At 30.7% G+C, this 27,909-nt stretch overlaps 1 protein-coding gene across 2 annotated transcripts; it reads right to left on the bottom strand.

The window, feature by feature from the left end:
• Window positions 1-2,359: 2,359 nt before the first annotated feature.
• LOC139524610 (glycerol kinase-like) lies at window positions 2,360-26,768 on the bottom strand. 2 transcript variants are annotated; one of them, XM_071319546.1, is made up of 18 exons: window positions 26,632-26,768; window positions 18,926-18,999; window positions 18,335-18,441; window positions 16,798-16,875; window positions 16,186-16,265; window positions 15,360-15,497; window positions 14,494-14,603; window positions 12,604-12,706; window positions 11,557-11,624; window positions 11,185-11,227; window positions 10,416-10,496; window positions 8,800-8,878; window positions 7,275-7,371; window positions 6,346-6,430; window positions 5,809-5,929; window positions 4,031-4,162; window positions 3,634-3,708; window positions 2,360-2,593 (listed from the first exon to the last, which is right to left on the bottom strand). In XM_071319546.1, the coding sequence occupies exons 1-18, from the start codon at window positions 26,689-26,691 to the stop codon at window positions 2,589-2,591; spliced, it is 1,536 nt and encodes a 511-aa protein (XP_071175647.1). In that variant the 5' UTR covers window positions 26,692-26,768; the 3' UTR covers window positions 2,360-2,588. The 2 variants fall into 2 exon arrangements, with proteins under 2 accessions (XP_071175647.1, XP_071175646.1); XM_071319545.1 differs by having other exon boundaries at window positions 2,360-2,588; window positions 26,632-26,755.
• Between the last annotated feature and the right edge of the window lie 1,141 nt (window positions 26,769-27,909).

Genomic DNA, 27,909 nt, shown 5'->3' on the forward strand with positions numbered 1-27,909 from the left:
CAAAGTTGAAGAGCATTGAGGACCCAAAATTCCAAAAAGTGCCAAATACGGCTAAGGTAATCTATGCCTGGGATAAGAAATTTTTAGTTTTCGAAAAATTCATAGTTTTGTAAACAGAAAGTCAGCTGAATATCAACACTTCCATGAAGTGTTTATTCATTTGTCTTCCTTGAATTAGTATCACATATAATAAATGATTAAGAACTGTATTGTCAGATTTATCCTGATTGTTCTTTTATATATGAAGACTATGGGCCTCCATGAGGCAAGAATTGTTCATCTATCTGCTATGAACCACCCTTTGCAATTTTAAAACTTAAATGAAAAGAAACACCATTCAGATCAAGGTATAAATAAAGAGATGTGACATGACTGTAAATGAGACAATTATTTACCAAAAATGTAAAGTTCAATGTCAATAGATGCATTAAGTTTCAAAGAAGATGTTCCGCATATAACCTGTTAACATTCATTTCTCTAATGATTTAATGTGAGAAAGTGATATGAGAATTACTACTAAGAGTGACTGACAACACAAATATAGTGGATTATACTGCAATCAGCTATTTTACTATACAGATAAAGCTATACGTATAAACGTTAGCTGTATACGTCAATGACCTCAACTCACCTATAAGCCCCGCCTACTTATCAACGTCACGTCACAACCATGACAACGTGTAGTAACAATGGTCAAACTTTTATGAATTTAAACCTGTTATGTCTTCAAATTGGTAATTTATATACCATGTTTATTAAATGCTATTAATTAAATTCATTTTCCCTTTCTAATTCCGTAAATTGTCAATGCTTACCGCCTAGACTACGCTCATAGGGAAATACCCCAAAGTGGTACCCCAAGGGGGAAATTCCAAACACTTTTTTTTTTAATAATATTTGTTTCATATTTTTATTATTTTTTTATTATTTTATCGATTTCAGTATAAAAACAATATACGTATAGTGTCTTGAAATATGAAATTTATTTGTGTTCGGCACGAAACGGGAAAATGCTCGGTAGAACCTCGCATTTTCCCGTTTCTAAGCCTCATACAAATAAATTTCATATTTCAAGACACTATACGTATATTGTCTAAGAAGACGTATCTTGTTCAATTCTATTTGAAGCTGTCAGAAAAACACTATATGACTGTTGTCTAACATACCTATTTGTTGTTAATGCAGCAGTGAGTACAAAGACATTAATGTCATTATATAAATGTTCTTCCTATCAGATCTTACCTTTAAAAAAATTACTTGTTATTAGAGATTTTATAAATCATTTAAATGATTATCATCTCATCGTCTTTTTACAATATGACTTCTAACAGGAGCAATTTCTAGAGGAAGATTCTTTTCCAATATTTAACCAATAGGCTTCATTGTAAATCTATGGGTTTTTGTTTCATCTTAGAATCCAGAGCGGTATAAAATGCATAAAATTATAGTACAACCTTTGAATTAATATTCCTTATCAAATTATGCTGGGACTGTGGTAGAGGCCATCTTGGAAATCCCATTGAAAAAAAGTTATAAATGTTGTAAGAAACTTCATTTGTATCTCTTTTCTCACTGTTGGAAGGCAATAGGAAAACTTGTATGTGTTAATATACACTTCATTTAGAATATGGCAGAAAGTTGTCTCATCGGCAATGATACCACGTCTCCTTATTCTAAAATTTCACTATCCAACATTGTACTGATTAACGAGTTTACTGGATATTATTATTATAAAATATACAGGAACATCCTTCCCAAATGCTCAATGTACTACCTGTAGATAAAAAACAACCTGTAAGAGTTTCAAAGTAGGTATGTAAGGCAGAGGTAAAATGCTGGATAAATTAAAGAGAACTAAAATCCTTCACATGGTGATGTTTGTTGCATATCATGATCAACAATTTGAACTTTGAGCTGTTTATCATAAATAATACAATCAATTAATCTATTCAGCAATAGTAAGTTGATAACAGATGAATTTGCAAATGAATCACAACGGTACAGCAACAAAATTTTAGAACGGTCTGATATGTAGTTTCAGAAAAAAGTGCAACAATAATGTCATGGATCAGACAACCATAAATACATACAGATGTAAACTAGTTTATTCTGTTCATTTTTGAAAGTGTAATACAAACTAATGGACAGTTTTGACAGATTTGTTTGCATGATCATGGTTTTAATCATCTCATATGTTTGAGGTTCCAACCACAAATCTAAAGATGATTACAAGAACATGTGGTACACACAGTAATAAGTGTCTTGTCAATGTTTATTTGATGTACATGTATACCCAACACCTTTTTTTCAAGAAAAAAGTCAACTTTTTCCTCATAAACATTACTCAATCAAACTTCAATTCAGTTTTTCAAAATCTTTATTCAGATTGTCCACAGAATTATTTGATATAAAATCTATGTATATAAAACAAAACATAACAATTGTATAAATCTCTAAAATTGTGATATATAAAAACTATGGCAGGTGATATCACCTATTGTGTAGACGACTAGCAATTATAAGCACACCTAAACTTGTCCATAAATATAGTCCTGGTCCAAGCACATCCCAAAAACTTCTTCTTATCACTATGCTTGCAAAAAATAAAAAAATAGAAATAAGTTACAAGCTTAAATAAATGTAGTTTGCTGTTAAAATAAGTCCTGTATATATTATGTTAATTTATTCCAAACAGTAGTTTCACTAAATGCTGTACTAAATTATCATTCTGAAATAAGGCATTGTTTTTTTTAAATTTGTTTGCATCAATTGGCAATTTAATAGTTTCATATTAATAAACGTTTTTTATGTATAGATTAGACGGTTGGTTTTCATGTTTGAATGGTTTTACACTAGTCATTTTTTAGCTCTATATAACTTGCTGTTCAGTGTGAGCCAAGGCTCTGTGTTGAAGAACGCACTTTGACCTATAATGTTTTTTCTTTAACAAATTCTGACTTGGATGGAGTCTTGTCTCATTGGCACTCATACCACATCTTCTTGACATTTTAACTAACATCATCAGATTATTTTACTTGCATGTATTAACATATCCAAACATTTGTTATTTTATCTTTGTTTGGTGTACATTTTACTTAACAAGAACATGTTTTTTTAACAAAACAACTATATCCCTTTTAATGGCAAAAGTTAACACACATTTGATTTGGTATACATGTCAGTTCTCATATGAATATTCTAGTGATGTCAGCTAAAAGTAATTTATTGTAAATTCAGAAATGTATATTGTGTTCTTATTTAGGTGAAAATTGCAATCTAATAGGCATCACAAAATTAAATGTCACTTAAATTTAGTTATAATTTAGTGTATGCAGTTTTTACTAAAATCATAATAATTAGTTCTGCATTTGTGTACATTATTCAAAAACAAAAAAACTTCTGAATGTGGATCCACTTTTATAGTTAACTTACTATACTTCATAAAGTATTGCATGATCTTTTTTTTTATTCTTTTTTTCTTAAACCCAGAATATTGAAAAAACATCTTTATCACTAGGTTTCAAACAAGAATAATTGAAGGAAAAAAAAAACAAATGTATTATTTATTAAATTTCCAATTGTTTTTTTCAAATTATGAATTTCTAAATGTAAATCAATTTGTTAAAGTATTACCTGTATCTGGTTTAACGTCCCAGTGCATAGATCTTTCTACAGCCATTTTCCATCTAGCAAATCTTACATCACGATCTACAATGGTAAAATTAGAAGTTCATTATCAACCATATAGTCTGTTTGAAATTCAAGCTGTTTGTTTATAATTTATACCTTTATTGTTTATAACTATTTGTGTAGTATTATCCCAAGCTTGAATTACTAATAAAGAACAATGCAGACAAAATGAGTAACCCCCAGATATGTATGGTTTACCCTATCCATCAACCATTGTTATAAATGGAAGATCCACAATATAAGTCTGAGCTATTGATGTATTCACTACCTTAATATATAGATGTATTCACCACTTTGAGGTATGAATGTACTCACGACCTTCATATATAGATATACTTACCACTTTGAGATATGGACGGAGTAAATAAGTCTGTTGTAATTGCTGCTGAGTTATTTATATCCCAGACACCAATGGCTGACCCAGCGGCCATAGCTGCTCCTAATGCTGTTGTTTCTGGCATTGATGGCCTAACTGAAAGAATAGATGATATGGTAAACCATATCTATTGACTAGTTTGATATGTCTATAATCAGATTTGGCTCTATATGTTCACAGAAATAGATAGTTGTAAAAGGTTATGGATGAAATGAAAGTGAAAGCAAATTTTTACTCAATAATCAGATATAGATAGGCTTTGGCATTTCAAAAATGAAACTAGAGGCTCTAAAGAGCCTGTGTCGCTCACCTTGGTCTATGTGAATATTAAACAATGGACACAGATGGATTCATGACAAAATTGTGTTTTGGTGATGGTGATGTGTTTGTAGATCTTACTTTACTAAACATTCTTGCTGCTTACAATTATTTCTATCTATAACAGTACTTTCTGTGGAAAATGTAATGGAAAATCTTCAAATTTTAAGAAAATTGTTAAAAATTGACTATGAAGGGCAATAACTCCTTAGGGGGTCAATTGACTATTTTGGTCATACTGACTTATATTTAGTTCTTACTTTGCTGTACATTATTGCTGTTTACAGTTTATCTCTATCTATAATAATATTCAAGATAATAACATAAAAACAGCAAAATTTCCTCAAAATTACCAATTCAGGGGCAGCAACCTAACAACCGATTATCCGATTCATCTGAAAATTCCAGGGCAGATAGATCGTGACCTGATCAACAATTTTACTTCCTGTCAGATTTGCTCTTTATGCTTTTGTTTTTGAGTTATAAGCCAAAAACTGCATTTTACCCCGAGGTTCTATTTTTAGCCATGGTGGCCATCTTGGATTGTTGGCCAAGTTACCGGACACATATTTTTAACTAGATACCCCAATAATGATTATGGCTAAGTTTGGTTAAATTTGGCCCAGTAGTTTCAGAGGAGAAGATTTTTCTAAAAGATTACTAAGATTTACGAAAAATGGTTAAAAATTGACTATAAAGGGCAATAACTCCTAAAGTGGTCAACTGACCATTTTGGTCATGTTGACTTATTTGTAGATCTTACTTTGCTGAACATTATTGCTGTTTACAGTTTATCTCTATCTATAATAATATTCAAGATAATAACCAAAAACAGCAAAATTTCCTTAAAATTACCATTTCAGGGGCAGCAACCCAACAACGAAATGTCCGATTCATCTGAAAATTTCAGGGCAGATAGATCTTGACCTGATGAACAATATTACCCCGTCAGATTTGCTCTAAATGCTTTGGTTTTTGAGTTATAAGCCAAAAACTGCATTTTACCCCTATGTTCTATTTTTAGCCATGGCCGCCATCTTGGTTGGTTGGCCGGGTCAACGGACACATTTTTTAAACTAGATACCCCAATAATGATTGTGGCCAGGTTTGGTTTAATTTGGCCCAGTAGTTTCAGAGGAGAAGATTTTTGTAAAAGTTAACGACGCCAGACGCCGGACGCAAAGTGATGAGAAAAGCTCACTTGGCCCTTCGGGCCAGGTGAGCTAAAAATGAATATGTAAAACTTGGATCATTCCTTATCAAACAACATCAAGTAAACTAGACAATCACAAAATTAAAAGTGAATTAGAAACGGTAAAATATCTATAAAAATTAATTGATTCACAGTAATTTGAATATACCTTCTTGCAATACAAGAAACCTAATACAAGGCTAATAAGACAAGATCAATAGGTTATACCTACCAACACCAATGCCCATTAAATCTGCTTGTAGCTGCATCAGAAGATTGTTAATTGTCATTCCACCATCAACTTGTAACGACTCTAAAGGGATTTTACTGTCTTTTACCATTGCTTCCAGCAACTGCAATATTAAACATAATACACTAAATAATGAGACGTTGATATGAATCTCTTCTGCTGTTTTACTTATTCAATTTGGAATTACAATTTGTGGTTTGATTAAAAACATCCTCCATGACAATAAATTTTAAATTAGGGGTTTATCATCATAAGTGTTTTAATTTTTTACCTATATACTTTTGCTAATCACCAACAAAAATTTCATTTCTTAAGAATCAAAACATAAAAAGTCAATTTTTGATATAATGGGTGTGCATTCCAACTCTTTGTGCATTTTTTTTTTATCATTTTAAATTGCCAAATGCATCAAGTCTGATTAATTATTACATATACGGATTGCCATAATTTATACTTAACAAAATAATAGATTACAATAATTGAACTATTGAATATCACTTAATTTTGACCTATCGTTACCTCTCTTGTCTGAAAACAAACAGCTTCTAAAGCTGCTCTAGCAATGTGTTCTTTGGAAGTAAACTGTGTAAGGCCACATATAATTCTGAAATATAAAACAAGATCAAATTACTTTCAAATTGACTGTTGATTAGCTTATCTTCAATGGAAGGTGCATAATATATTTATTTATCCTATACTTACCACTTAATAACATATATTTTTTACTGTATGATAATAGCATTAAAATTACGTAAATTCCATATTTTTTCGAATTGGTGCTTAGCAGGCTGATATGAAAAGTAACGTAACATTATCGCAAGGCATTCTGGTGATACTCAGTAAATCCTGGAGAATACGCCTCAATGGTACCCCTTTTAAAATTTATCAAACTGCTGTTTTTCTACTCTGTTGAGGCATATGATAGAAAGATTTCATTACTTATGTAAGTTACATTCACCTCCATGAACATTTCACTCTTTGAACTTCTATTTGAGAACCACGTAAAAGGATCAATATATTAATCTTTTATTTTTCTCCATTGTTGAAGCATATGATAAAAAGATCATAACATGTCATTTTTCATATCGCATGTATTATCAGCCCTGGTCAATATAAGCCAGCCATGCGGCTCTTGGGCTGATATTGAACCTAGGGCTGTTAATACATGGGATATGAAAAATGCCATGTAATAATCTGATATTATCACAATATTGTATAGTTTTGAAATGATATTTTCCTTAATTGAGAACATATTGCACTTTTGTGGTTTTGAATAGTCTGCATACAAGCTTATAATTTTTTATTTCCTTTGCTGAACATTTAAATTCATACTTAATATATAACCAACTAAAGTCGAGGAAATTTGGTACCCTACACCTAACAATGAATCCATAGTAATTAAATTCCATATCTAAGATGCTGACGTTCCATAGTTACAAAATACTTACCCTCTGGCATCATCCTGCCAGTAAGGACAAAACAATCCAGAGAATGCTGGTACAAAATAACACCCATGTGTACTATCTACTTTCTGTGCTAATGTTTCTGTTAAAAGTATATGTAAATTGTTATTTAATCTATTGCTCATCATAAGAAATCAATAAGAGGAGAGATAAACTTTCAAACAAGTATCTACTGCCTGTTTGTATTACTTCACGTAAAGTTAAATGTTTTAATGTTCATGTCACGAAATACAAACAGGCAGTAGATACTTTTTTATATTAAATATTAATTAATTTTCTTTCAATGTACACATATCTAAAATTTTGTAAGGGTTCTGCGGAACCCAGTGTCTCAGCTACTTTTGCTGATAATCACAGGCTCAACAAAAATGAGGAAAATAAATCAATAAAAATATTCCTCTCGATACTATCTTTTTATGTAAGAAGCTTCTGCCCAAATTTGGTAAAAATTCAGGATAATAATTTATAAATCTAATAAATGTTTTAAAAACTTTAACTGCAGACTGTATGTAATGTTAACTGGAAGAAAAACTAAGTCCATTTATAAGTAAAATATGGATAAACAGGTACAAAATTTAACAAAATTTCCTTCTAGATACTAGCTTTTGATCATAAACATGCTTCTGTCCAAGTTTAGTACAAATCCAGGAATATTTAAGAAAGTTATTGAAATTTAAAAACTTTAGCCACAGAGTGAATGCACTGTTTTCTTGCAGAAAAACAAAGTCCATTTAGTAAAATACAGAAAAAAATAGATTTTTTTACAAAATTTACTTCTGGATACTATCTTATGATCATAAACAAGCTTCTGTCCAAGTTTGGTACAAATTTAGAATAGTTTCAAAAAGTTATTAAAATTTTTAAAACTTTAACCACAGAATGAACGTAATGTTTCCTGGCAGATAAACTAAGTCCATTTACAAGTAAAATACAAAAACAAGAATTTTATTTTTACAAAGTTTACCTCTGGATACTACATCTTCTGATCATAAACAATCTTCTGTTAAAGTTTGGTAGAAATCCAGGGTGGTTTAAGAAAGGTATTAAAATTTCAAAAACTTTAACCACAGAGTGAATATTTGTGGCCGCTGCTGCCGGAGTGTAGGATCGCTATGTCTCGCTTTTTATCTCTATGTCTCTCTTTTTCGACTGAAGTTGAAGGCTCAACAATAAATCAATACTAAAACAAACTACTTATCTAGAGTTGGGAGGACATTTGTGTACTTCATCTGACCATACTAAAACAAACTACTTATCTAGAGTTGGGATGACATTTTTGTACTTCAGCTGACCATACTTAACGCATGAAACAGCAAGCTTATAATATAAGCTATAAATCACCCAGTTTTAAAAAATGTTGTGAATAAATTTTAGACACTACCTTATCATTTGTTTCATTTCATGAACATAAACTCAAAAACAGAAAATATCTTGTGATGGCCTTTTATATTGGTGGATGAATCAAAAGTGCATACAACTAAAATGTATGATTAAGTGGAACAGCTCTTACCTACTTCTGAAGCAGTTTTGATGATGCCAAGATTGTCTCTTAACCATTTGATACTAGCACCAGTAATAGCTATGGCTCCCTAAAAATGAACATAACAAATAAGTTAACCCCTCCTTCAAATGGTGGTTATAAAATTCAATTTAAAATGTATCTGACCCATTAAAAAATACTAAATCTATTAGCCCTTTCAACACTACACAAAAAAATAGAAAAAATGGCTGCTGCATTTTTTTGTGTTCATTCATTAGAACAGTATATTCCTTTTCAGACTGCTGTATCTTTTTTTTATTATAAGAGATACAGAGAAAGTAATTCATGAAAAATGCTCAGCACAGCATGAACTGTAATGTTAGGCAGTTATTTCAGTAAATTTTTTATCAGGTTACCTGCATTTTCAGGTAATTAACAGGTAAAAGGTGTAATTTATTACATTTGTGCTGAAATTTGAATAAAAACTACTTATAGTCTTCATTTATTTTGTTGTTTTATCTGCCATATAATATAGAAGACACCAGTTGCTCAATTCCGTAGCGTATTGCACCATACACAACCTATTATGTAATGTGGCACAAATAAGTGGCTCCAACCTCAAAATTTCAGTCAACCTCTGTTTCCCCCCTTTTTCTACGTCTCAAAATGATCGATCAAATCATATTTCTCATACCAATCAAATGTAATAAACACATTGAGATAACAAGAAATCTTTTAACTCTTGTTGTCAGTTTGCCATAAAAATGTTGAAATATTTCCATATTTACAGCTTCATTTGCATTTGTCAAAATATTTGTTTTTATTTTCCTTCTGCTGCATGATTTTACTATAGAAATTGTCAGGATGATTGTTGTAAGACCTTGTATATCCTCAATTCATACAAGGAAAAATTAGAGAGGACCCGAATGAAAACCAAATGGTTTAAAGGGGCACTAGCTGTCAAATTCATGTTCACCGATTCTAATCAAATTCTCATATTTGATTTATAACAATGTAAAACATTTATCCAAACTATTAAAAGTCTAAATAAAACAATAAACAAGACACAGGCATGAAAATATGTTGCTTTGTTTCGTGTGTATTTGAGTCTAGACGCCATCTAATTATTTATCGAGTTGACCTCTATAGTCATTCGATGACCATATAAGCGATGTAAACATAAATATAAATATAAATAGATTAAGCAACCATGTGCTGTTGAATTATTCTAGGTCTATTTAATTTTATATTACAGATAAAAAAATAAATGTTTATCATCGTTTTTACCTGTATTAGAAAGTTTATTTGTGGATCGAATCAGTCAATCAAATGATTTACCTTTATTTCACTTTCAATGTTGACATTATCTTCCTTTAAATAACTTTACACATACAATTCACGTATTATCCATCACAAGATAAGAGGTTAAATTAAAGTTCACATAAATACGGATTCAATGAGGTCGAATTATTCACTTGCAAGTGAATAAGTCATAATTAATATTTTGTCATAATGAAAAATTAATTGTATGCCGTGTATAGCAGTGGTGGACGGCATACGTCATCGAGGCATATGTCCTGTTTAGCGTTGAAAGGGTGAAGGAATTTGTCTTATTAATTTGATGTGTATAATATAAATAAAGATACCTCTAATGCATAAACAGCTGGTTTCCCTTTTCCAAACTGGTACCCTACTGTTGTAAGAAGTCCTTGCTCTGATTGTACAACCTACAAAAAATATCTTCATTCAAAATGTATTTGTTATGTATTATTAAGAAATATTTAAGATCTTTTTCCCATCCTCTATCACTTTTAGGGATTGCAAAAGTGTTTCCCAAAAATAAATTGTTCAGTGAAAACAATTCTTAATATACACTTTCATTATGTCCGATATATTTCTGGTTTAATATCATACAGACATTATAGTGCTGTTATACCACTTTTTCCAGTTAGGGAAGGAATTAGCTCTCACAACCATGATTAACCCTGCTTCATTCTTTATTTGCCTTTCCTAAGTTAGTATCCTGTAATCCAGAGGTTGTTGTTGGTTGCTGTCTGTTATATTTGGGTTTTTACGTTTATTAATTTGTTATAAATCAGTCTGTTTGATTTTTTGTTTAAATTGTTTCCCATTTTTTCATCTTATGACCTTTTGTAGCAGACTATATTGTATGGATTTTGCTCTTTGTTGAAGGTGGTAGAAAATCTATAGCTTATCAAATTCCCCTCATTTGAACTTTGTTAGATAGATGTCTAATTGGCAATCATACCATATCTCTTTATTTCAAATGATTGGGGGAAAGATAGATATTGGATGGTACCTATATTATCTATTTCTGATAGATATTTTTCATGCAAAAACATCAAAACTAAAAGAGTTATGAATCTTTCCTTGTTATAAACTAGATCCCCTTACCTCAGTACCTGTGTTCATCAGCATAAAACATCCAGTCCCATATCTATAAAGAAATCAAATATGGCTGTTACATCTAACAATTCATTATTCTGTCTGAAAAAAAAGAGTTCAATACAATTGGTTGTGGGTTTGAATTGAATTAATTAATCTGACTTGTTGTGTTCACAGGATAATTTTTATCAAGGAATCAACTTGGCAATAATAAAATATAAGATTTCATCTTTCGTTCTTGTATTCTTTAGTGGTGAAATATTTTATTAAGTCATGTTTTATTAATAATTGATAAACTAAATAAATCAAATAATCTTTCTATTTTTCCAGCATAATTAAATTATTAATGGATACAGATTTTCTCTTTTGCTTTTGACTTACGTGTTTTTAGCTTGGCCAGGTTTAAAACACAGCTGTCCCACTAGGGCAGCTTGCTGGTCCCCTAATATCTACAAGAAAAATAAATTACCAGTAATAATGAGATTATCTAAGCCAGAGTATGTCTTATGAGCTTGAATATCTAATCTGGATGTTCTCATGATTAATATTGCTTCTCTGCCATCAAGTACCACTGACTACCAGAATTATATTTGTGTGCTTATCTTCCCTGAGAATATAATAAAATTTAGTAAAATATGTATATATATGATATTGTGGATTAAATATGCAAATGTCTACAAAGATTCCAAAGACCTAAGATTTTTTAAAACAGAGACAAGTTAATTGTCAGAAATAGTCAAAAGCAAATTTTGAAACTAGTCTTCAGATAGACCGTTCTCATTTTCCATCTTTTATCTAGTGTGGTGTATGCTCTCCCTATTTTTTCTATTGTTTCTGTTTGCTTTACAAATAATATTTTAGTAAACTAAAACTACTGTCAACGATTATCATAGTATACTTCTAGAGTGTACCCTTTTTTGTCCATTTCAACTATTCATTTTTTCAAATATTTTTTTCACTGCTCAGACATATGTGAATATTTCCTAGTTAACGTTGAAGACCCATTGGTTGACTTTTCAGCTGTTGTCTGCTCTTTGGTCGATTGTTATCTCTTTGACATAATCCCCATTTCCATTCTCAATTTTATATATAAACTTCAAATTGATTTTTTTTAAATCCTTGTATACTAAGACCAACTTGCTTAAAAGTTACCTACATTAGAAGTCAAAAACGTCAAATATTAACACTTGGAAATCTATCATTTGCAGTCTATTAGATGACATAATTTTTATGACTCTTTTGCTAAGTTGATATTAATTCTAATTTTCATTATGGTACCATTTAATACATTTACACCTCTTTTTATCTTGTAATTAAAAAAACTCTGAAAATTGCTAAAATCATTTTTAACAAATTTTCTGTAAAATTATGAAGTTTATCGGAGTAAATATATCTATCTGTACTTGTTACCATAAAAATATAACATACCCCTGATATCGGTAGCCCTTTAAGTACACTGAGTTCCATCTTCCCATATATTTCTGAAGAACTTCTAATTTCTGGTAATACATCCTTTGGTATGTCAAAAAATCTTTAAATGAAACATTTTTTCAATTAAACATTATTAATATACAAAATATTGCATAAATAATATTGTTTTTATTATGAGGCTAATCTCAACCTTAATAATATGGAGATAATAATTTGCATAAACGTAACACATTTTTTATTCTTTTTCTTATTGTTTTGAACCATGGACTACTATTGAGTAAAAAAAATGCTAATTTCAGTGTTTATAATGTATAAAAATAAAATTGAGAAAGGAAATGGGGAATGTGTCAAAGCGACAACAACCCAACCATAGAGCAGACAACAGCCGAAGGCCACCAATGGGTCTTCAATGTAGCAAGAAACTCCCACACCCGTAGGTGTCCTTCAGCTGGCCCCTTAAAAAATATGTATACTAGTACAGTGATAATGGACGTCATACTAAACTCTGAATTTTACACAAGAAACTAAAATTAAAAATCATACAAGACTAACAAAGGCCAGAGGCTCCTGACTTGGGACAGGCGCAAAATTGCGGCTGGATTAAACATGTTTATGAGATCTCAACACTCCCCCTATACCTCTAGCCAATGTAGAAAAGTAAACCCATAACAATAGGCACATTAAAATTCAGGTCAAGAGAAGTCCGAGTCTGATGTCAGAAGATGTAACAAAAGAAAATAAATAAAATGACAATAATACATAAATAACAACAGACTACTAGCAGTTAACTGACATGCCAGCTCCAGACCTCAATTAAACTGATTGAAAGATTATGTCTACATCATATGAATATCAGGGGCAATCCCTTCCGATAGGGGTTTAGTATCATACTATCATAAAATATATGAGAAGAACATAACCCATGTCATGCCAACAACTGTTTTTTAAATAAATGTGTTTAGTTCCGATGCAAAGACCCTATAAGTGAATCAATATTAAAGCCAAAATATGCAATATTTAATGACTTGACAACAGTATCGTAACTATATCCCTTCTTAATAGTCTGTTTAAAGGTTTTGAAAGCTTTTGAGGTGAATACTGGCATTTTTGTGCTTTGTAAAGAATATTCCCATAAAAGATTGGATGTGAAATACCTGAACGTATAAGATGTCTGCATGTTGAGTTATATTTACGAATTATTTCCTTATACTGATGATAAAATTTAGTAAATGTTTTGACTAGTTTGTGATATCGAAAACCCTGGTGTAATAATTTTTCAATAATACATACATTTCTCTCGCTAAAATCGAATATGTTGTTACATACACAAGTGAATCGTACAAGTTGAGATATATAAACACCATAAGATTGTGACTAGGGAATGTCACCATCTTAAAATGGATAATTAATGATAGGAAATGAAAAATCATCTCTTTTATCATAAATTTTTGTATTAAGCTTCCCTTTAATAATATAGATATCAAGATCCAGGAAAGGGCAGTGGTCATTGTTAGTATTAGCTTTATTTAAAGTAAGTTCAACAGGATAAATTTCTTTAGTATACATACTGAAGTCATCATTATTGAGAGCCAATATATCATATATATGTCTTCCTTTGGTAGCTGTATACATGGCAAGGGTGATCCATGCACCATATTGTTATGATATTTGATTTATAATGCCTGGACAAGCAGTTTTAAGAAAAATGTTAATATTTCTTTTATCCCAATTTCTATAACAGCTGGTCACCAAATCATTGCTTACAAGTCATGTTGAGTCTAAATTTTTTTCGTAGATCAGGGCAGTCTTAAAAGCACAAACAATAATCATATATCATAAATATAATACAACTGATCTTTATGAAACAATCTTTTTACGCCCACTTACTGACAGAGATAATCATCCCACTGTAGATTATGAATATTCATTAACATTGTGCGACTAGCATTGGTAACATCAGTTATGTGTTTCCCTCCATTTATACCACCAGTGAAATTCTGAAATGATAGGGTTTATAAATAGTATGTAGAAGTATAACATTAATTATAACTAAGAATCTAAGAAATAAATAAGACACCAAATTTAAGATGAATAATTGAGCCTGAAATATAGGTTGTAGTGACTTTTCCATCAAAACATTTACATGTAAAGACATTAGCTCCTATTTCTTAAACTGGTGAGTACTGAAGGGTAAAAAAAAATGCATTCATTTTACAGAGGATTTTGCAATGAATTGGAGATATATTCCTTTTGAATAATTTGAACTAATGCAACTACAATTATGGCCAAAGAAAGATAAGTCATATTTTAAATATTACTTTAAAATGAACATATAGATTCATGTACTATGCTCAGCTTATATAATGTTCTTGACAAGTAAGTAAAGTTCATTCACATCACTTTGTAACTTGAATATCTGAGCATTTATTACACTGATAATTTATTTTCAAACAAACAAAGGTAGGATGTATAGAATGTTATTATTAATGCACTTGTGGTTTTTTTTTAATCTTAATAAGGGCCAGAAACTATCACACCAGTCCCTGTAGGATTTTGATTACATGAATATATTCTTTACCAAAATTTAAATACATGTACCTACACACCTGGTTTGCATAAATCAATTCTCTTGAGTTGTCATAAGTACTAAAATCAGTTTCCAATCAAAAATTTATAAACAGTTAGCTAAAGTTTGATAGTTTTTTCTATATAGGTTACTCTCTATGACTAATGGTATATATCTTAATACATACCCACAATAACCAAGAATCAACGGTTCCAAACAGACATCGGCCATCTTTGACAGCTTTTCTCACTTCTTCACTAGTGTCCAATAGCCATCTCAGTTTTACAGCACTGAAATAGGTTGTAATAGGCAAACCACAGTATTTCTGAAATTATCAGAATTAGTTTAATCTTGAGTATAAACACATATCATGGATTTATGCTTCATAGTACTAAAATTGATGTCGATTTGGTCTTCAAACATTTAATGTCATTTAATTAATGAATATAAAAAGTCAGGCAAATACAAATGTTATTAAATACATATACACATTATTGAGAAATAAGAAGAGTTGCAAATGTAAATTAAGGATTTAATGGCAGCAAATGAAGTTTTACAGATGATGTATTAAGAGAAGTGTGTTTTTAAGTTGTTTATTCTTTTAATTTTGTGACATGCTTATGCTGTTACCAACTTCTGACAGATCTGGAAAATGCTCACACGTAACACGTCACAATCATTGACCATATGTACAGTCATTCTGTTTCATAGTTTTGGACAAATAAAACATTTATTTAAGAACTGACAGTTAGGCAATTGTAATGTAGAACCAGAAGGCAAATGTTATAGTCAGGGCATCAACATGAGAATTTCTGCAAATGTGCACAATGAATTTAAACTAAACATCTTGATGATACGAAATAATGTTAAATTAAAAGATAGTCCAATTTCATGTATTCAAGCTCTTTAAAAATTTCTGAAAGACAATGTTACAACCCATGCATAATAATTTATAAAACATATCTCAGCCTTCCTTAGACTTTATATACTGGTTTATAAGATTAAATATTTACCCTCAAAGAATCTTTACTTTTCTGTGGTGTTTTTGCTATTAACTTCGCTACTGTGGAAGATGTCCTTACATCCAACCAGACTGAAATAACAGACTAGAAATAGGTTTAAGGAAATTATTCTAAATCAAATGCTTTGCTGTTTGTAAATTGCCTGCCATATAATTTCTTGAATCATATATTGTTGTTTTTTCTTCTACTATAAATTGTGGTCAGCCATTTAAAGGACAAAAATGTCAACATTGAAAGTGAAACAAAGGTGATTTGATCATAAATCATTCTCAGCAAATGAAGTTTGTAAATACTTTGTGATATTGATTGATGATTGCTTTACATCGCATCAGCACAAAAAGGCTATATATATCGCAACAATACCTTGTGAGAATAATGCAATGTATGGTACATATATATATTAATTTGTCACCAAAACATCTGAAGGCGGTTTATATTCCACCCAAAATATATCTAAAATCACAATAACATTTTATTGTATAAGTAATACCAGTACTAGTAATATCTTTCATGTAGAACCCTATCTAATTAGTAACTAAGTATGTATTTTTTCTTAAAACTTTACAATTGAATCAATATTAATGCCACAGCTCTAACACATACGTATAGCATTGTATAATGGTTTCCCTGTTTTTCTGTCCCATGCCACAATGGTCTCTCTTTGGTTAGTTATGCCAATAGCTATAAAGATAAACAATATATAACATTAGAGCTTACACTAGAGCAAAGAAAGATATTTTGAAACTCCCAAAAGTTATTTGAGTCAACTCTATTTACTTTTGTTTCTTTAACAATAATAAAATAAACACAATGAAAAGAAACTTAAACAAGAATATGTCCACAGGATACAGATGCCCCACTCACACTATCATTTTCTATGTTCAGTGGACCGTTAAATTGGGGTCAAAACTATAATTTGGCTTTCAAATTTGAAAGATCATATCATAGGGAACAAGTTGATCGGACTTCATCTTCATAAAAAATTACCTTGATCAAAAACCTTAGCCTAAAGCAGGACAGTCACAGACAGACTGACGGCAGACAAATGGACTCACAGACTGAAAAAATATTACCACTAGGTGGGGCATAAAAATACAAATCATTTATATCCTTTAACCTATAAACCATAAAGATTCTTAATTAACAATTGTAAAGGAACTTAAACTGTATTTGTGTATACATTATGAATTAATAAATCATTCTTAATCTATTGTCAACTTTACGATATCAATGTGCCTAATTATAAAAATATCACCTTTATTTACTTTTAAATTGATTGCTTTGTTAAATCTTATGTAGATTACCTTTTATACACAGGATACAGATGCCCCACTCACACTATCATTTTCTATGTTCAGTGGACCGTTAAATTGGGGTCAAAACTATAATTTGGCATTCAAATTTGAAAGATCATATCATAGGGAACAAGTTGATCGGACTTCATCTTCATAAAAAATTACCATGATCAAAAACCTTAGCCTAAAGCAGGACAGTCACAGACGGACTGACGGCAGACAAATGGACTCACAGACTGAAAAAATATTACCACTAGGTGGGGCATAAAAATACAAATAATTTATATCCTTTAACCTATAAACAATGGCTTTAATGCAATGCTTAGCCATTAAATGTCTGACAGCCTAAGTTTATCAATTTGATCTAAGCAATCAGCAACAGTTAAAATTAAACGTCAATTGCTTCCTTATATTCTTTGTAGAAAGACAACATCTAATGTACCGATATCTAAACATTGTGTTATTTTGAGACCACATAATATCAATGTTGTTAAACCACAGAAAGAGCTAAATGTTCAATGACATAATTTAAACATATTGACCTAGAAACTTGAAATTTGTCCATGTACAATCCAAACAATCATTATAATTTATCAAAAAAGGAGAAGGTATATGTAATCAGAAATAAAAAAAAAAATAATAGTACACATAAAATATAAATGCAACCATAAAGATTCTTAATTAACAATTGTAAAGGAACTTAAACTGTATTTGTGTATACATTATGAATTAATAAATCATTCTTAATCTATTGTCAACTTTACGATATCAATGTGCCTAATTCTAAAAATATCACCTTTATTTACTTTTAAATTGATTGCTTTGTTAAATCTTATGTAGATTACCTTTTATACATGCTGGGTCTTTATCAAAAGCTTTCAGATTTTCTACAGCTTTATCAATACATACAATAACAGAATTCAGTATATCCATAGGGTCTTGTTCCGCCCATCTAAAAAATATACACTATGTTATAAATAATGACTTTTCCTTTCAAGCAAAGTAAAATTGTACAACACAATGTATAGTCTAAAATCTTACCCTCAATTTTGCCTTTCAGAGAGGTTACATAAAGAGATCATATTTACTTTTAATTATGCTATTTATACATTTTTTGTAGTTCTTGTATCATTGAACTCTTCATGTCAAAATCCAATATCTTGCGTAACGTTTATGCAAATTTCAACTAGTTGATAGAAAATAGATTAAAAATTTCCTGAAGTATTCAGTTTAATGTTGCAAACATTAAATCTCGAAGAAAGCATTCTTTACTTATATGCTTCATTTAAAGATTTTATTAATGAAAAGGGTCAATATTGACAATAACACGAATTGAGGTACAACTATATAACACCACGTATCAATAATGAGTAGGAATTTGATGTATCCTGCTAATAAACATAAGAAAAATGTAAAAAAAAAAGTTTCTATTTTACCCCTCTTTTGGACAAATCTGTTTCATTTCTGTCTGGTGATATGTAATTAGCTCTCCTGTTGTACTTGAAAATATCTGAAAAAAACATTGTAATTCAAGGATCCTGAACTAGGGCACAGATCTCAAAGTAGTTATCAAACTGATATTTACTAATAATAATGCAACTATAAAGACAATATCATTTATATATCACAAGTACATTGTAGTTCTTATCAAAATTGTCTATTTTGTGATTGTTTTCTTCAAACTTGCATCTTAATGTAATATATCCAGAGACAGATTTAGATGGGTTTTCAGGAGGCATGCGCCCCCCTTTTCTGGAAAAAAAAATTGGTTGAGTATATAGGGAATCACTGAAGCATGACAGGAGCAGGCCTCCTCCTAGGCAGTCAATGGGCCCCCACTTATGGAAATTTCTGGATCCGCCACTGATATCATAACCAATGTGTTTATGGTACCCTTGTAGTATGTGTATTTGAATGATATCCTTTTAAAGATTAATTGAGAAGATTTTGTTTCTGGATTTATTTTTCATTGTTGATTGTTCACTGTTCATGAATAAAGTTTTATGGTTTAATCTTTCTTTTGAGTATAAAAAAATAAAGGGCTGCGCTTTAGCGCATGATACGCCCGTTGCTCTATTAACTTGTCTTTTATGCTTTAAATGTATTGTCCCAAAATTTGAAAATCCCCCCTTTTTTAAGCATAAAAATTCATAACACGGAAATGTAAAATCTGAAATTTATAAAAGTTGAAAGGGAGCTTACATCAATAGATATAAACAATTCACCAAAGTTTCATGGACATTGGTGAAAGCCTTTTTGAGTTATTGTCCGAAGTGTTAAAAATCCCCCTTTTTTTATGAATAAAGCCCCATAAATCCAAAACTTAAAATCTGAAATTAATAAAAATTGAAAGGGAGCTTACATTAATAGATATAAACAATTCACCGAAGTTTCATGGACATTGGTGAAAGCCTTTTTGAGTTATTGTCTGAAGTGTTAAAAATCCCCCTTTTTTTATGAATAAAGCCCCATAAATCCAAAACTTAAAATCTGAAATTAAAAAAAAATGAAAGGGAGCTTACATCAATAGATATAAACAATTCACCAAAGTTTCATGGACATTGGTGAAAGCCTTTTTGAGTTATTGTCCGAAGTGTTGAAAATCCCCCCTTTTTTATGAATAAAGCCCCATAAATCCAAAACTTAAAATCTGAAATTAAAAAAAAAACGAAAGGGAGCTTACGTCAATAGATATAAACAATTCACCAAAGTTTCATGGACATTGGTGAAAGCCTTTTTGAGTTATTGTCCGAAGTGTTGAAAATCCCCCCTTTTTTATGAATAAAGCCCCATAAATCCAAAACTTAAAATCTGAAATTAAAAAAAAACGAAAGGGAGCTTACATCAATAGATATAAACAATTCACCAAAGTTTCTTGGAAATTGGTGAAAGTGTTTTTGAGTTATTGTCCGAAGTGTGGACGACGGACGGACGGACGGACAGACGGACGGACAACGGTATACCATAATACGTCCCGTCCCGGGCGTATAAAAACTAAATCATAGTGACGATAGTGTTTTATTTCTTTCTCCAACTTTTTTCATTTATACTTAATGTCATAATAGTCATTGGCCTTGACACATAAGAAAGAATATGCTACATTTTAATGATAACATATAAATGGTAAACATTTTAGTTCACCAGATGTGCATTTCAATAATGATGCTTGAGGCCAAAATGTTTTATAATCCAAAACCAAAAACAAATACATGTATTGACAAAGTGATCAAACCGAAAAAGACCTAAAACAACATAATGTATAGATTAGTAAACAGCTGCGCCTTGAGCGCATGATAAGCCCATCTTGTTTTCAAAGAATAAAGTTCAATAACTTTTCAATGTCATATCATAAATTTATGAAAACCTAAAGGGAGGTTGTCTTAATAGATATAAATCTACACCAAAATTTTATTAAAACTGCTCAAATTTTTTTAATTGTTGTCCAAAAACTGGAAAATCATCCCTTTTTACAATATTTTATGAATAAAATTCCATTGCCTTTAGGAAGTACACCACTAATTCATGGTCCCATTACTTTCTATGTTAAATTCCTCCATTTCAACCAGGCACACCTCTTTCATTTTAAGTTCAAATAAAGTGGCAATCATTGCACGTCAAAGCAACACTTTATGGCGTCTTCTACTGAAAAAATCAACATACCTTACATGGCATATAAGAAAGAACTGGTTCCCAGAACTTCGGATGTACCAAAACAGGTACTTCAGATCTGACAAACAGACCAAATGTACCCTCTTTTCAAAATTTGCTGCAGTTTTTTAAATATTTAAAATTAAAAGTCCAAAAGTGTTCTACAATGATCACCAGTCCTTCAGCTTTCATTTGATGTCAAAACTACCTAAATATCCTACATATTTTGAAAGTTACACTCATGCGTAGGAACTATTTTGCGTTAAATATGTACTACTTTCTGGTATGTGCTTTCTGGCCGGGCCCGAATTAGTGGTGTTACACCTTTAGTTACCTTTAATCCAAGCATCTTTTGCATGTGGCATAATCATGATAATTATATATAAACAAAAGCAACTTCTAACAGTTAATATCCTATCACCTGTTAACTGCTAAATCAAGCTATCACTTAATACTTAACATTATGAACAAAATCAACCTGAACTGTCTGTATAATGTCAGTTACACAGGAAAGTGATTGTAAAACATGCCTTTGATAATTCTCTGTTTTTTTTACCAAAATAGTGAAGTTTTACATGTAAACATACATGTAGTGTACATGTACATGTAATTAGTCAGAATTTTTTCATTCTTTACATTTTAATACACATGATACAGCATTTTGATATTTTCAATGGAAGAACAGAAGGACCCCCAAACAAACATGACAAAGCAGGACAAAAAGTACAGAATCAGAGCTTTGCATGATGGAGATGGAGATATGTTCATTAATTTTATAATTGATATTTTTTTTTTATCTTAAACTAAACATGCTAAATGGGTTAAGGTGTCTTTAAAAATAAATAATTGTTTTATGATTTCATACATGTATTATCCTATTTGAATATCAAATTGTCAACAGGTACAAAAATGTATGTATACTATATAGCCCTTTTAAACCCTGTCATATTATGTACATTTGTATGATTGTATGATTGAGCCTGTTCCAAGTGAGGAGCCTGTAGTTCAGTGGTTTTCCATTGTTCTGGTATACATGTGTATATCAGGCTGGCCCTCTCATCCATACAACATTTTAAAGGGAAATAACTCAAAAAAGGTAAAATTGATGCAACCTTAATTCAAACTTCATCTGTGTATTGTGGTAATAAACATTGTGTATAAGATTCATAAGTCATAACATTTAATTTAGTTGAGGCAAACTAAAGTTAGTGAACGGAAAAAAAAAAAATCAGCATTCTTTCCATTTGTTAAGGGGCATAACTATAGAATGGTAAAAGTTACGCCACCAAAACTCATACCTGATGTGTTTTGAGGTAATTCAAACTTGATCTTTGTTTTGAGGTAATAAGCATATGTTTTGTAACATTTGGCTGAGGCCGGCATTCGCAAGTTAGTGAACAGAAACGAAAAATTCAGCAATTATTTCATTCCTAAACATTTTTTTTCTAAAGAGCACAACTCTAGAATGGTAAAAGCAACGTCATGAAAATTTAACTTGATCTGTGTTTTGTGCTTATAAGCATTGCGTATACATTTTTTGTAAGTTTGATAACATGTGGTTGAGTCAGACTAAAGACAGTTTACTAGGGTCTCACTAATTAGCGACAAGAAGCGTCAAGAAGCGACAAGAAGTGACAAGAAGCGTCAAGAAGCGACAAGAAGAATAATTTTAGCGACAAGAAGCTATTTAGCGACAAGAAAACATATATAATAAATTGATAATTTTTATTATCATATTGATAGATGAAGAAATTAAACATTTGTGAGGAAGAGATTGTGTAGTTTTTAATATTATATTGATAGATGAAGAAATTAAACATTTGTGAGGAAGGGATTGTGTAGTTTTTATTATTATATTGATAGATGAAGAAATTAAACATTTGTAACAGCAAAGGAAATGCACACGCTATAAAATGAAAATAAAAACAAAGATTTTTCACCTTTCCTTTGAAAGATTTATTGAAACAAAAACATGAAATATTATTTCCTTTATAAAGTTGTATAATTCATTTTTCCTGATAGGACCAACGTTAGCTGTAGCTTCACCCTAAGGTAATACACAATGTAGAACATCAAACGAGATTAACGAGGCGTGTTTTATTGCTACAATAACATCCAATTAACACCTTCAACTTTGTACACGTGTCAAGACAAGACAAGTTTATTAATACACTCAGGCACATATTGTGTGCAACAAGAGCAGCATTATGTAGTATACAAAATAATAAATTGCTCAATAAATATTACAAATAAAAAATAACGCAAACCTTTTATCACTACGGGTGAAAAAGAAGTTTTCAGTATCTGTGAAATAAGTTTAGGATAGTACTAGCGTAGAAATAATTTTTCAAGATAGATTATTGATAGAGTTCATGCACTTCGCACTAATTTGTATAGGCCAGGCTTTAAATTACGTATCAGGTTCGTCAGAATTAATTCTATTCCGCTTCAGCATTTCCCGCAGATTTGGTATCGGACGATTCCATGAGTTAAAATCACTGGGTCGGGTCGAATTAATTAATGGACATTTATCCGATAATTCATCTGCTTCAAAAATTTGGCTGTTTCTGTTCGGTATTTCCTTGCGATCCATGTATTTTGATACTCTGTCATTGTTTGTTTTGTACAATTCTCCTTCTATGAAAAGTTTATCTCTTATCAAAACAGCTTTCTTTCGGTCTTTCTTTGCCTGCTTTAAAACAGGATATAGGCTTTTCCTCTTCTTTTCAATTTTTACAGGAAATTGTGCGCGGACAGAAATGTTTGTCCCCTTTAATTTGTGACAGTTCCTCATGACTAACTGTTTATCTTTCAAAGATACAAACTTAATCATTATACATGTATATTGTCTTTGCTTTCCGAAACGATGTACAGAAACGAAATTCATATTTTCAACGATTCCGAGTTTTTTGCGGATAAAATCCCTTACAATGTTCTCTGTATCCCCATTTGGCTCGTGCTTTAATCCGGATATAATGATATTGTTAGTCATTGATCTCCATTGTAACTCTTCGACATCGTCAGACATGGAGAGTTGTCTCATTGGCACTCACACCACATCTTCCTATATCTATGTCAGACTATACAATTACACGCGCCAGAATATACAATCATTGTAAATAGTGAACACCTCTTGAAAACTCAAGATTGTCATTGATTTCCTTTAATCTTCAATTGATATGCATAAACATGATAAATATCGTTAAATGAGGCAATACACTAAGTAAAATGATGAAAATTATTCACATTTTTATTATGTTTTCCTCTTGTTTGAATTCAGTTCTTTGTATTTCACAATTTGTGTATTTATTTTCTGGACAATGATGCACTAATTATGCATTTTGAAAGTTTAATTATTAAATATTGTACAAAGATAGTTTTAAAAACAAATTATAAGATAAATATATTATTGTTCTAAAACACAAGTAAAAGTAATATAATACGACAGGGTGAACGTACAAATGTAATACTTGCTGTTATACATGATAAAATATCATGTAAATAAATGGAGCAACTGAATTAGATCTATGTTTTATTTTTTTTTCTATCAATATTAACTTTCCTGTCATTAAAATTGTTTTCTTTTGCATAATCTTTTAATATTCATTTGGAATAAGTAATTTTTATAATAAAAAAAAAATTTCGTTGCTAAATATGTAGTTTCTTGACGCTTCTTGTCGCTAATATTATTCTTCTTGTCGCTAAAATTCTTCTTGTCGGTAATTAGTGAGACCAGTTTACTAAAGTTGGAGTGCTAATGAAAACCAATTTTGGGAGGTCTGGACGAACACGGGTAAAACTTGATGATCCTCCCTGCTGCGGCATGGACATAAAAAGAAGGTGTTGTATTGTTGCCAATGAGACAACACTTCACAAAACATGAAGAGCTCAAATGATAAGCATAGCCTATACTCAGGCGGATCTCCTGTAGTTGGTGATCACAATACTGGTATACCAGTATTGTCCACAATACTGGTATAAAATTTTTGTACCAGTATTGTATTCCAGTATTGTACCAGTATTGTGTTTTTTTTTAAATAAACAATACATATAGGTAATTAATCTTTTATGAAAGGTGTCACATATATATATATGCATAATGCATATGACATGACAATTTTATATGGAATGATTGTATGTTTATAATATAATATTATTTAATAATCAATGTTTAAGAAGTCACCAATAGGCAATATGTGCTAATATTAAAATTTCAAGTGTTATTTGGAAATTAACAGTGTTATTAAGTCATTCGAGTACCATTGATGGTGTCTGTTAAGGAAACTGTACTCAGTACTACTGTCTCAGCATTTTAACAAACTCTTTGCTTTCTTCAATGTTTTCTCCAGCTCTCTCTTTCCAAGACAACAGTATATTTTAGTGAATTCTATATTGACTTTAATACTGTTATACATGAAAAGCTTCATGTACAATGTATCATCACATTAACATTGGCACTGTTTATTTCTTCTTCAGATGGCATTTATGCCACCCCCACTTTGAGTATTTGAGTATTTGTACCAGTAGATACATCTGCTACAAATGGTATTGCCCATGATTCTGAATCAACTGCTTTAACTACCCATAACATTCATGTACAAATGTAGACAAACTAGTTAATTTGGTTATTCTCCTATTAAGCAACTTTTTATGTTTAATGGATATTATATCATGGTTATTTTGAAAGATGAATAAGAAAATGAAGACCAACATATATAAATGTATATGATCTTAGTATACATGGTATACATGTATTAAAATATATCTGTAAAAAATATATGATGGCATACATGTAAATGCTGAATTGAATTCAATAAAATATAAAAATATGATAAGATTATTAGCAATTATTTATATAATTAACAATTGTTTGAATAATATGAGTTAATTACAATAATCTTTTGTTGATTTGTACAAGTATTGTAATTATTTTTAACTGGTTGTTAATTGATTTCACAATTATCCTCTATAATCTTTTTGAGTTCATTTAATCTCCCTTTGATCTTCAATATCTAATTTTGCTTAAAATTCAATTTTCATTATACACCTTAAAGTATAGTCGACAATACAACTACAATACTGGTATATCAGTAATGTACCAGTATTGCTGTTTTTGAAAAAAAAGTTACAATATTGGTACAAATTTTTTATACCAGTATTGTATACCAGTATTGCGATCACCAACTACAGGAGATCCACTCAGGCTTTAGCCTAGGTCACTGTTTATGTCAGTGCCAGTGGGGACAGACTAGTCCAAATAATTATGACGTCTGGCAAGGCTTTTTTAATTTTTTTCTGGGATGCCTTCCGTAGTAAAGGCTATTTTAATTTTTTTCTGGGATGCCTTCCGTAGTCCGTAGTAGGAAGGCATCCCAGAAAAAAAATTAAAATAGCCTTGCCAGACGTCATAATTATTTGGACTAGGGACAGACATGACAAGGATTCTTGTTTTGCAACAATAGATTTTGGATGAGGTGTAAAATAAGGTTATTACCAGAAATCTGGAACTACTTGTTCCATTATCAACAGCACCAACATAACTTTCTGTCGGCATCGTTCCAAAATTGTCTAAACAACAAAAACCGCTTCTATCAATGCAAAATGTCGCTTAGAGCAATCGCAAAAAAAAAGTAACACTAAAGACCTGAAAAAAAACCCGCATGATAATGACCCTTGTAAATAACCTTGTCGATCTTAAGGAAGTTTGCTACTCAGTTTCAAAATAAATAACTTTCCATAACATTAGTATTAATTGATAGGGCATTTATAAAGGAATCAAAAAAGCAAAAAAAAATATAGAGGTCCATGTGCTTGTTGTTCGAAATATTCGGTCTCACTAATTAGCGACAACAAGAATTTTAGCGACAACAAGCGTCAACAAGCGACAAGAAGCGACAACAAGAATTATTTTAGCGACAACAAGCGACAAGAAACTATTTAGCGACAAGAAAACATTTTTTTTTTAATTAAAATTAATTATTGCAATAAATATTAAAAGAATATGCAAAAGAAAATAATTTAAGCGACAAGAAAGTCAAAAAAAAAATATATGGACCCCAAGGTAGAACCACGTCCTCGTCGTGGGATCTGGAAACACGCTTAAATAATAAAGATGGCAAAGCGTGGCTGAGAGTTCTACAAATAAAGCATCGAATTGACATAACAAGAGTACACTTAGAGCATAGTATTAAGCAAATGAATCAAATATTATATTCCATTATGCCCGCTCCATATATATCCATTCGTTTATTCATACTTTGACTTTGATAAAAACAGATACATACATTATCTTATACATATTCTTCATATTTAAAAATAAAAAAAGAAGCTCAATCTCTTTCTTCTTCACAAATGTTAAATTTCTTCATCTACCAATATACTAATATAAACTTCACAATCTCTTTCTTCCTCATAAATGTTTCATTTCTTCGTCTATCAAATAAAACATTTTAATTGGACATATCTGCTCGTATATTTAAAAAAAAAACATTAAATACAAATTTCTTTATTATCTAATAAAAAAAATGTTTTCTTGTCGCTAAATAGTCTTCTTGTGGCTTGTTGTCGCTAAAATAATTCTTGTTGTCGCTTCTTGTCGCTTGTTGACGCTTGTTGTCGCTTCTTGACGCTTGTTGTCGCTAATTAGTGAGACCCGAAATATTAGCCATTGAAATTTTTTGGGGAAACTGTTCTCTCTTGATTTTACATAGCTTTATCATTGAAAAGTTCTCAAAAACTATTAAAAAAAAAAATACGATTTTATAAGACTTTT

The sequence above is a fragment of the Mytilus edulis genome, chromosome 5 (assembly GCF_963676685.1).
Source record: "Mytilus edulis chromosome 5, xbMytEdul2.2, whole genome shotgun sequence".
Classification (NCBI taxonomy): Eukaryota; Metazoa; Mollusca; class Bivalvia; order Mytilida; family Mytilidae; genus Mytilus; species Mytilus edulis.

Excerpts from the sequence above, each read along its gene's own strand:
- LOC139524610 (XM_071319545.1), bottom strand. The coding sequence starts at position 26,691 with ATGCCGACAGAAAGTTATGTTGGTGCTGTTGATAATGGAACAAGTAGT. Across the intron at positions 10,497-11,184 it reads TGATGAACACAGGTACTGAG|GTTGTACAATCAGAGCAAGG; the intron begins GTAAGGGGATCT and ends TATTTTTTGTAG. Across the intron at positions 5,930-6,345 it reads TTTGTTTTCAGACAAGAGAG|TTGCTGGAAGCAATGGTAAA; the intron begins GTAACGATAGGT and ends TTAATATTGCAG.